This window comes from Pelophylax lessonae (genome assembly GCF_965119305.1).
Source record: "Pelophylax lessonae genome assembly, chromosome: 13".
NCBI lineage: Eukaryota > Metazoa > Chordata > Amphibia > Anura > Ranidae > Pelophylax > Pelophylax lessonae.
Genome location: NC_138780.1, coordinates 22,760,641 through 22,772,901, shown reverse-complemented (window position 1 = coordinate 22,772,901; position 12,261 = coordinate 22,760,641). Strand labels below are relative to the sequence as shown.

At 45.4% G+C, this 12,261-nt stretch overlaps 1 protein-coding gene across 2 annotated transcripts in view; it reads left to right on the top strand.

Moving 5' to 3' along the window:
• The window catches only part of MTMR11 (myotubularin related protein 11), a 113,236-nt gene extending 103,131 nt beyond the window's left edge, over positions 1-10,105 (top strand). For both annotated transcript variants that reach the window (XM_082242757.1, XM_082242758.1), the window contains exons 16-17: positions 970-1,242; positions 9,463-10,105. In XM_082242757.1, coding sequence (XP_082098883.1) covers positions 970-1,242; positions 9,463-9,612 — 423 coding nt within the window. In that variant the 3' untranslated portion in view covers positions 9,613-10,105. The remainder of the gene's footprint in view (positions 1-969; positions 1,243-9,462) is intronic.
• The last annotated feature ends 2,156 nt before the right edge of the window (positions 10,106-12,261 follow it).

Sequence of the window (12,261 nt, the reverse complement as noted above, 5' to 3'; positions counted from 1 at the left end):
GCTTGCCTTTATCTGGCCCTCGGGGCACTATTCCACCAATTGACACCAATGGAGCAGTATTCCCCTACTGACACCATCAGCAGGGCACTATTTTTCCTATTGATTTCAACAATGGGGCACTAGTTCTCCCATTACAACCAATGATGGGGCACTGACGCCGGGACATTTTCTACTCCCTTTGGCCATGGTCCGGCCCCCCTAAAGCCTGAAGGACTGTAAACTGGACCTTTGCTTAGAAAGTTTGGAGACCCCTGCTATAGGGGTTTCAATGTAACTCTAAGGTTCCTCTAGGGCAGTGATGGCAAACCTTGGCACCCCAGATGTTTTGGAACTGTATTTCCTATGTTGCTAATGCACTCTGCAGTGTAGTTGAGCATCATGGGAAATGTAGTTCCAAAACATCTGGGTTCAAAGGTTCGCCATCACTGTCCTAGAGGAACCTTAGAGTTCCATTGAAACCCCTAGAGCAGGGGTCTCCAAACTTTCTAAGCAAAGGTCCAGTTTACAGGCCTTCAGGCTAAGGTAGTAGAAAATGTCCCGGCGTCAGTGCCATGTAGTTCCAAAACATCTGGGGTGCCAAGGTTCGCCATCACTGCTCTAAGGGTTCCTTGAGCTGTGGCTGATTCATCTCCCATCTGATGGTGCCTGCTTAGTTCCAGGACCAATGGCACTCGCCAAAGTCAGCAGAATGACACAGGTTATATTTGTAGCGGTCTGTAAGGGTGTCATTCTTCCAACTGATCACTAATGTTAGAGTCATGTTTTCCACTGGCCCCTGATGAACTGGTTTTAGTAGGATAGGGATCCCCAAGACCTGAACATTATTTTAGGGGTTCCTCCAGGTTAAAAAAAATGTTAAGAAAGGCTGCTCTAGACAAATAGTATATACCTCCTCCTATATATATATATATATATATATACACACTCACACACACACAGTGCATTGACTTGATGTGTTTATTTTCCAAGATGAATGTCTCCAACAACTGCAGTGTGTACCTGCTCTCCAAGGGGTCTCTCGTCCTACAGTCTCCATTATTCCCAAGGAAAATCGGTACAGTTTCCAAGCGGACAGCTCGTCGTGCCCAGTCTACTGAGAGTTTACTGGAAGAAGAAAAACCATTTAGGAATACCGTCACCACTTACAGCCCTGCAGAGGACCTTCTACTTCCTATAAGTGTGGGGCCTTGGGTCACGCTATGGAAAAGATGTTACTTGCGCTACACCACAGACATGGCACAGGTAACTATATATGGCTGGAAATTGACAGCCTAATGGGCACAGCAGCTGTGCAGACCCAAGAACTCACTATTAGAGATTCCAAGTGGTAGAAAACCCCTTTGAATTATGTGCGTAACACGTGTGCATTAAAGTGTGTTAAGTTGCACGTAAACGCTCTTTGTGCTAACCACTTAAGCCCCGGAAGATTTTACCCCCTTCCTGACCAGGGCCTATTTTGCGATTCGGCACTGCGTGACTTTAACGGACAATTGCGCGGTCATGCGACGCTGTACCTAAACGAATCTGACGTCCTTTTTTTCCCACAAACAGAGCTTTCTTTTGGCGGTATTTGATCACCTGTGCGATTTTTTGATCATGCGCTATAAACAAAAAAAAGCGACAATTTTGCAAAAATAGCAATATTTTTCAAATTTTTTTATATGAAATTCCCCCCCCAAAAAAAATGTAAAAATCGAATTTTTTTAACATTTTTGGCCAATTTGTTTTATGCTACATATGTTTGGTAAAAGAAATCGCAAAAAGCGTATTTTAATTGGTTTGCGCAAAAGTTATTGCGTTTACTAACAAAGGGAAAGATTTTTGTCATTTTTGTTGTTTTTTTTTTTAACGCGTAATGGCGGCAATCTGCGATTTTTTTTTGCGGTACTGCGACATTGTGGCGGACAGATCGGACCCTTGACTGACATTTTTGACACTTTTGGGGGTACCAGTGACATTACTACAGTAATCAGTGCTATACATATACATTGTTACTGTAAAAATACACTGGCAGTGAATGGGTTAACTTTTTTTGAGAGGGAGGGGTTAAGTGTGTCCCTAGGGGCGTGATTCTAACTGTGATTGGCTGTGGCTTGAGCTGTAGGAACAGTGATCAACGGTCCTACATAGTTTCTACACAGGGGAGAATGACAGGCGGCTTGTTTACATCAGCTGCCTGACTTTCTCCCTCTGCAGCGACGATCGCCGAGTGACCGGCGGACATCGGGTCCGCCGGTCACACGCACGGGGGGGGGGGGGTCCGTGACCGCTCGGGAGCGGGAACGCGCCTACGGGGGCGCGCGCTCGCTCCTTAGACCCTCACAGGCTAGCGACGTAGATCTACGTCACTTTGCCTGTGAGGGGCTGACTGCGGACGTAGATAGTCGTGCGGCAGTTGGCAAGTGGTTAACGCAGTCCATTGATATGAATGAGTTACCAGCACACCCTAAGGCGCTGAACAAATCCAAATGCAATATTCCCCACGCATACGTTCCTGAAAATGGCTGTAGTATGGCCGAGTGCTGTAATGACCACTGGCTGGAAACCGTAGATAATCAGAGTGCAGAAATGTTATCAGCACACCAACGATTCCTCAAAAGGGTCCAAAGCATTATTCACATGGTCACTTGGTACACATACATTTCTACACTCTAAGGTGCTGAACATGACATGTTTTTTGTAACCCAAGGCAGTTTATTGCACTACTACTATGTTTTGCAGCATGCTACAGCACTAATACATTGCCCTAGTGTGTTGGTGTGCCAACATATTAGTGGAAAAGGGTTCTTAGGGTATATAAACATCTAAAGCAGTGGTCTCCATACTCTGGCCAGTGGGCTGGATGTTGCCCTTTACTTGCCTTTATCCAGCCCTTAGGGCACTATTCTTCCCACTAACACCATAGATGGGGCACTATTCCTTCCACTGACACCATAGATGGGGCACTATTCCTTCCACTGACACCATAGATGGGGCACTATTCTTCCCACTAACACCATAGACGGGGCACTATTCCTTCCACTGACACCATAGATGGGGCACTATTCCTTCCACTGACACCATAGATGGGGCACTATTCCTTCCACTGACACCATAGATGGGGCACTATTCCTTCCACTGACACCATAGATGGGGCACTATTCCTTCCACTGACACCATAGATGGGGCACTATTCCTTCCACTGACACCATAGATGGGGCACTATTCCTCCCAATGACACCAATGATGGGGCACTATTCCTTCCACTGACACCATAGATGGGGCACTATTCCTTCCACTGACACCATAGATGGGGCACTATTCCTTCCACTGACACCATAGATGGGGCACTATTCCGTCCACTGACACCATAGATGGGGCACTATTCCTTCCACTGACACCATAGACGGGGCACTATTCCTTCCACTGACACCAATGATGGGGCACTATTCCTTCCACTGACACCATAGATGGGGCACTATTCCTTCCACTGACACCATAGATGGGGCACTATTCCTTCCACTGACACCATAGATGGGGCACTATTCCTTCCACTGACACCATAGACGGGGCACTATTCCTTCCACTGACACCAATGATGAGGGCACTATTCCTCCCACTGACACCAATGATGGGGCACTATTCCTCCCACTGACACCATAGATGGGGCACTATTCCTTCCACTGACATGATAGATGGGGCATTATTCCTCCCACTGACACCAAAGATGGGGCACTATTCCTCCCACTGACACCATAGATGGGGCACTATTCCTCCCACTGACACCAAAGATGGGGCACTTTTCCTCCCACTGACACCAATGATGGGGCACTATTCCTCCCACTGACACCAATGATGAGGCACTATACCTTCCACTGACACCAATGATGGGGCACTATTCCTCCCACTGACACCATAGATGGGGCACTATTCCTTCCACTAACACCAAAGATGGGGCACTATTCCTTCCACTAACACCAAAGATGGGGCACTATTCCTTCCACTGACACCAATGATGGGGCACTATTCCTTCCACTGACACTATTGATAGAGATTATTATTCCCACTCATACCAATACCTCCTACTGCCCACAGGCATTATGTAATTATTTTACCCCCCCCCCCCACTGATCACCAAGTCTGGGGCCTTCTCCTCTCATTGGCCACAGTCCAGCCCTCCTAAAGTCTGAAAAACAGTAAAACTGGTCCTTTGCTTAGAAAGTTTGGCTAACCCAGATTTAAAGTCTACCAAACACTGACATATCAGCCTTGGGTTTGACTGACCCCCTTAAGTAAAAAATTTTTTTGTGACAAAAGCTTTATGTAATTTTTACCATGAGTCAGTGGTGTGGAGCTAATTATTAGCTACACAGACAGGAATGCCAATGGCATTTATCACTTTCTCTCCTCCAGCCATAGCTTCTTATAAATATTCTGTGTTATCCTGCCCCCTGCTGGTGAATTCCACAATTTATATTCAGATTTGGATTGGATTTGAGTCCTTTGGATATGTTCTTGTTATTAATGCAGCGCTACTATTATGGGATGATTTTGGTTCTGCAGTGAGAGATACCCACCTAAAATGGTTATTAGTTTACCTACAGGCTAAGCTAGTTTTATTTTATATGCTTTAAAGCCTCTATTGACAGACTTTTCAACATCCAATTACCAAGGTACTAAAGGACCAGACTGGTAGGGAAAGTTTTCACAACAGTACGGATGTTTAATTAACTATCTCTGGCTTTCAATATTCTGGCTAAGTGCGGATATGCCTTGTTTATTTTACTGCTAAAAGTCTAAAAGCCGGATCACACTACCGCGACCAGAAAGTCGCCCCATGAAGGAGCGACTTTTTAGCGTGACTTGAGCGGCACGACTCCTGCACGACTTTGGGGGCGACCTGTGAAGTCCCGTGCACCGCGACTTCTGCGCGACTTGCACGGACTTCACATAATGGAAGTCAATGCAAGTCGCTTCCAGGTCGCCCCGAAGTAGTACAGGACCCTTTTTCTAAGTCGGAGCGACTTGTGTCGTTCCTATTAGAACCGGTCCTGTAGCAGTCAGAGCCGGTTCACACTGCCGCGACCATAAGTCGCCCCATGTCGGAGCGACTTTTTACCGTGATTTTACCGTGACTTTACCGCGACTTCAGCGCGACTTGTGAATTATTTTGCGCAACTTAAATGACAGACGACTTTGTATTTGGCCAATCAGAATATGATGTGTTGTGACCTAATTTCCCTTTTCTGTTTTTTTTTTTTTACTCATTTCCTCATTGCCCACCAGTGCCACGTATTAGTGCCACAAATCAGTGTCCACCAGTGCCACGTATCAGTGCCACAAATCAGTGTCCACCAGTGCCACGTATCAGTGTCCACCAGTGCCACGTATCAGTGCCACGAATCAGTGTCCACCAGTGCCACGTATCAGTGTCCACCAGTGCCACGTATCAGTGTCCACCAGTGCCACGTATCAGTGCCACGAATCAGTGTCCACCAGTGCCACGTATCAGTGCCACGAATCAGTGTCCACCAGTGCCACTTATCTGTGTCCACCAGTGCCACTCACACAGACCAAGCAGAGATAATGGAATATATATACCATTACATATATATGTCCTAATGTACTAATCCCATATACTTCAATGGGAGTCGCCTCCTTATCTTAATTGAAGCGACTTGTTATCAGACTTTCCAGGAAGAAGAAAGAGATTAGCCAGGCATTCCCCACATTGCAGCCATGCCTATATGGTATATATATGGTATATATATATATATATATATATATATATATATATATGTATATACCATATATACTGTATACCATATAGGCATGGCTGCAATGTGGGGAATGCCTGGCTAATCTCTTTCTTCTTCCTGGAAAGTCTGATCACAAGTCGCTTCAATTAAGATAAGGAGGCGACTCCCATTGAAGTATATGGGACAGGTCGGATCACAAGTCGCCTCAAAGTAGTACAGGACCCTTTTCTGAAGTCGGAGCGACTTCAGTAGTGCCAATTAAGACGGCGCTGATTGATTAACATTGCTTTTGTTATGTCAAGCGACTTGGGGTGACTTGAGGGCACACAAGTCGCCTCACAAGTCGCGCTAGTGTGAATGGGCTCTCAATGGACCGCGAGGGACCGCGACTTGTCAGGCTGACAAGTCGCCTGACAAGTCGCGGCAGTGTGAATGGAGCCTTACCATTAGACTTGTTTAGAGACTTGGAAGAGACTTGTGCACTACTTTGAAGAGACTTAAATGATAGGCGACTTTGTCTGTGGGGTAATCTTTTTCTTCTTATTGGAAAGTCTGATCACAGTCGCTTGAAAATAGATAAGGATCCGACTTAGAGGCGACTCCCATTGAAGTCTAGATACAGGTCGCCTTGAAGTAGTACAGGAACCTTTTCTGAAGTCGGAGCGACTTCAGTAGTGCATATTAAGACGGCTCTCATTCATTTACATTGAATTTGTGATGACAAGCGACTTGGGGCGACTTGAGGGCACACAAGTCGTGTCCCAAGTCGGAGTAGTGTGAACCGGCTCTAATGGTAATGCTGTGATGTCCTTTGAAGCTCAATTGAAAGTCTCTGCTGATAGTTAGGTATTCACTATGATTGTGTTCAATTTAAACTGTGCTTGGTGAGTGGGTTTATAGAAAGAATGTCTGGCAGAAGCAAAAGACTTAAATCCAGACGCTTTATAGCAGACTGGTGAATTTTAGAAGAATGAGGGTGGCACCTTGTACCACCTGACTCCCCCCCCCCTCCCCTCAGACCTGATTATGATAATACTTTTCCTTGCCTTCGGTTCTGGTACCATGCTTGCTATGTATTATCAAACACCAACATTTTTAGAGACCAATTTCCACCCTTACTGAGTTGGCTAAAACTATTTTCTGTGGTAGTCTATTCCACATTTTCACAGCTCTTACTGTAAAGAAGTCTTTTTGTGTGCAGAGATTAAACTTTTTTCTGCAGATACAAATTTTACTACCAATGCAAGAAATGGGGTGTTTGGGTTAGATTTTACTGCCACTTACCTTTTACTGCTGCATAGTGCACTGGCCACAGAGTGTAGGGTAGGGGGGTAAATTTCTCTGCCACTGCCAATGGTTGGGGCCAGAGTTAAAAATGGCTGCCACTGACCACCAATGGGATCATTCTTGCTATGCACCAGTGCAGAGGGGGAGGGTAACAGCACTGCTACTGATGCTAATATTGGGGGTTATTATTGCAGACACTGACATCAATGCTGAGGATTAATTATTGCAGGCTTTGAGACCAATGCTGGGGGTTATTATTGCAGACACTGACATCAATGCTGTGGATTATTATTGCAGGTTTTGACACCAATACTGGGGGTTATTATTGCAGACACTGACATCAATGCTGTGGATTATTATTGCAGGTTTTGACACTAATACTGGGGGTTATTATTACAGACACTGACATCAATGCTGAGAATTAATTATTGCAGGCTTTGAGACCAATGCTGGGGGTTATTATTGCAGACACTGACATCAATGTTAAGGATTATTATTGTGGCCACCGACACCAATGCTGACAGTTATTTTTGTGGTCACTGACACCAATGCTGGGAATTATTCTTGTGGCAATTGACACTAATGCTGAGGGCTATTATTGCGGCCAACGACACCAATGCTGGGGGTTATTAGTGTGGCCACTGACACCAATACTGAGGATTATTATTGTGGTGTCTGACACCAATTCTGAGGGTTATTATTGCAGTATACGACACCCTACACTGGGGGTAATATTTCAGACACTGACATCAATGCTAAGTATTATTATTGTGGTCTCTGACACCAATGCTGGGAGTTATTCTTGTGGCCATTGATACTAATGCTGAGGGTTATTATAGCGGCCACCAACACCAATGCTGGGGGTTATAAGTGTGGCCACTGACACCAATACTGAGGATTATTATTGTGGTGTCTGACACCCTACACTGGGGGTAATATTGCAGACACTGACACCAATGCTAAGTATTATTATTGTGGTCTCTGACACCAATGCTGGGGGTTATTAGTGTGGCCATTGACACTAATGCTGAGGGTTTTTATTGTGGCCACCGGCACCAATGCTGGGGGTTATTTTTGTGGCCACCTACACCAATGCTGGGGGTTATTAGTGTAGCCACTGCCACCAGTGCCGAGGATTATTATTGTGGTGTCTGACACCAATCCTGAGGGTTATTATTGCAGTGTCTGACACCCTACACTGGGGGTAATATTGCAGACACTGACACCAATACTAAGTATTATTATTGTGGTCTCTGACACCAATGCTGGAAGTTATTCTTGTGGCCATTGATACTAATGCTGAGGGTTATTACTGCAGCCACAGACACCAATGCTTGGGATTATTATAGTGGCCCCTGACACCAATACTGAGGATTATTATTGTGGTGTCTGACACCAATTCTGAGGGTTATTATTGCAGTATACGACACCCTACACTGGGGGTAATATTTCAGACACTGACATCAATGCTAAGTATTATTATTGTGGTCTCTGATACCAATGCTGGGAGTTATTCTTGTGGCCATTGATACTAATGCTGAGGGTTATTATAGCGGCCACCAACACCAATGCTGGGGGTTATAAGTGTGGCCACTGACACCAATACTGAGGATTATTATTGTGGTGTCTGACACCCTACACTGGGGGTAATATTGCAGACACTGACACCAATGCTAAGTATTATTATTGTGGTCTCTGACACCAATGCTGGGAGTTATTCTTGTGGTCATTGACACAATGCTGGGAGTTATTCTTGTGGTCATTGACACAATGCTGAGGGTTATTTTTGTGGCCACTGACACCAATGCTGGGGGTTATTAGTGTGGCCACTGACACCAATGCTGGGGGTTATTAGTGTGGCCACTGACACCAATGCTGGGGGTTATTAGTGTGGCCACTGACGCCAATGCTGGGAGTTATTATTCCGGCCACCGACGCCAATGCTGGGGGTTATTAGTGTGGCCACTGCCACCAATGCCGAGGACTATTATTGTGGTGTCTGACACCATTCTGAGGGTTATTATTGCGGTGTCTGACACCCTACACTGGGGGTAATATTGCAGACACTGACACAAATGCTAAGTATTATTATTGTGGTCTCTGACGCCAATGTAGGAGGCTATTATTGCCAGGTCACTGGCATCAGTCTGATGTTTTTTTTTCTTTTGCAGCCACTGACTCCAATAATGACTCCAACTTTCTTCTCATTGTGCTTTGCGTTGAGGTGTGGTAAAGCCCATTCATTTTGATTGGGCTGTTTAACTCGAAGCAATGCAGATCAGTGCAGAAAAAACATGTCAGTACTGTGTGACCCTTTGGAAGTTTTGCTGGCCACACTTGAGGTCCTCCATTATTTTTAAGAAGACCATCACTGATGTATGTATTTTAACAAGGTGATCATACATCCCCTTAAATTCTTCTTTTCTTTTCATTATAGCATGACGCAGGCCATCCTCCAGCAACCAGCCTAGTTGAGGAGCTGAGGATTCTTGAAGACAGACTGAGGAACCTCCATACAAACAGCCAAGATCAGAGACTTGGAGTACCCAGCCACGCCAATGGCCTTACCCCTTCTTCCAACCGATAGCAGCCACCTCCTGGAAGTTTATACTGAACAGTCGCCCTTTTCATTGACATCTGCGGATGCGTTTTCTTCTGACTTGTACATATGGGGGTATTTGACACATAAAAAAACTACAATTCCAGTTTAACCTAATCAATGCGGAAAGGTGAAGAGAAGACTGGAAATCAGTGACTCTTGTATATAAAGACTACTTGTCTATAATATTTAAGAAAAACAAAGTAAAATAAGCCTATACTCTCTATAGATTTCCATAATTAGCTCTCTGGTTGTGTATTGGGTACTGTAAGGTCCTCTTCATTTCCGTACCAGTCTTTTCTGGCTGCAGTTAGGCACTTTGTACTGAGAGTGGAGGCAGCAGCTGCTTCTCATAATTTGGTGCTCACTGCCTAAGCAGCCAATCACCAGGCCTGAACATGGTCAAAATTTAGCACTTACTGCTTCAGCAGCCAATCACTGGCCTGCATGTGGTCACATAGGGGCAGGATGGTAGAATGGGCAGCAGGGGAGGACTGACAAGGTAAATTTAAGCACCTTGGGATGCATGCTACTTAGACTGATAGCTAGTTAAAGTGGAGGTTTTTTTTTTGTTACCTTAATGCATTTTATTCATTAACCACTTAAGCCCCGGAAGATTTTACCCCCTTCCTGACCAGGGGGTATTTTGCGATCCGGCACTGCGTGACTTTAACGGACAATTGCGTGGTCATGCGACTCTGTACCCAAATGAAATTGACATCCTTTTTTTATCCACAAACAGAGCTTTCTTTTGGTGGTATTTGATCACCCGTGCAATTTTTTGATCATGCGCTATAAACAAAAAAGAGCGACAATTTTGCAAAAATAACAATATTTTTTACATTTTTTTATATGAAATTCCCCCCCCCCCCCCCAAAAAAATGTAAAAATCAAAATTTTTTAACATTTTTTGCTACATATGTTTGGTAAAAAAAATCGCAATAAGCGTATTTTGATTGTTTGGCGCAAAAGTTATTGCGTTTACTAACTAAGGGAAAGATTTTTGTCATTTTTATTGTTTTTTTTTTTTAACGAGTATTGGCGGCGATCTGCGATTTTTTTTTTGCGGCACTGCGACATTGCGGCGGACAGATCGGACCCTTGACTGACATTTTTGACACTTTTGGGGGTACCAGTGACATTACTACAGTAATCAGTGCTATACATATGCACTGTTACTGTAAAAATGACACTGGCAGGGAAGGGGTTAACTTTATTGGAGAAGGAGGGGTTAAGTGTGTCCCTAGGGGCGTGCTTCTAACTGTTATGGGATGTGGCTGTTTGTGTAACTACAGAGATATACGATCCTGCATAGCAGGACCGTATGATCTCTGCACTTTACACAAGGGAGAATGACAGGCGGCTTTGTTTACATTAGCCGCCTGCCTTTCTCCCTCTCCACCCGAAGATCGCGAGTGACCGGCGGACATCGGGTCCACCGGTCACACGCGCGGGGATCCTAGTGAGCGAGCGGAGGTGGGAGCGCGCCTCCGGCGGCGCGCGCTCGCCCCCTATTGGCTCGCAGGCGAGTGACGTACCCCTACGTCATTTTGCCTGCACGGGGCTGACCGCCGCAGTATATGTACTTGCGGCGGTCAGCAAGTGGTTAAAGTGGTTGTAAAGCCTAAACATTTTGTACCCTCATGCAGCATCCCCCCTCACCCCCCCCCCTTTTACATACCTGAGCCCTCAATCAATCGAGCGCCGTGCACATTTTCAGCTCCTCTCACCTCTTGCTTCTGGGTCTCTGCTCATTTCACCCCTCGCTTCATTTTCTCCTAGTGCTGTCAATCAAAGCCAGGGAGAGGGGGCGGGCCGGGTCCCGCTGTCTGTTTTAATGGATGCAGCAGCAGAGCTCGGGTGCGAGCACACATGAGTGCCCCCATGGGAAGTGGCTTTCCATGGGGGCACTGGACAGAGAGGAGGAGCCTGGAGCACCAGCTGGGGACCCGAAAAGAGGAGGTTCGTGGCCACTCTGTGCAATTCCATTGTATGTATGTACAGTATCTCGCAAAAGTGAGTACACCCCTCACATTTTTGTTAATATTTTATTATATCTTTTCATGTGACAACACTGAAGAAATTATACTTTGCTACAATGTAAAGTAGTGAGTGTACACCTTGTATAACAATGTAAATGCTGTCCCCTCAAAATAACTCAACACACAGCCATTAATGTCTGGCAACAAATGTGAGTACACCCCTAAGTAAAAATGTCCAAATTAGCCCCAATTAGCCATTTTCCCTCCCCGGTGCCATGTGACTCGTTAGTGTTACAAGGTCTCAGGTGTGAATGGGGAGCAGGTGTGTTAAATTTGGTGTTATCGCTCTCACTCTCTCATACTGGTCACTGGAAGTTCAACATGGCACCTCATTGCAAAGCACTCAACTGTCTGAGGATCTGAAAAAAAGAATTGTTGCTCTACATAAAGATGGTCTGGCTATAAGAAGATTGCCAAGACCCTGAAACTCAGAACTGGCCTCGCCATGGTCGACTAAAGAAGTTAAGTGCGCGTGCTTCACGTCATATCCAGAGGTTATCATTGGAAAATAGATGTATGAGTGCTGCCAGCATTGCTGCAGAGGTTGAAGGGGTGGGGGGGTCAGCCTGTCAGTGCTCAGACCATACGCCGCACA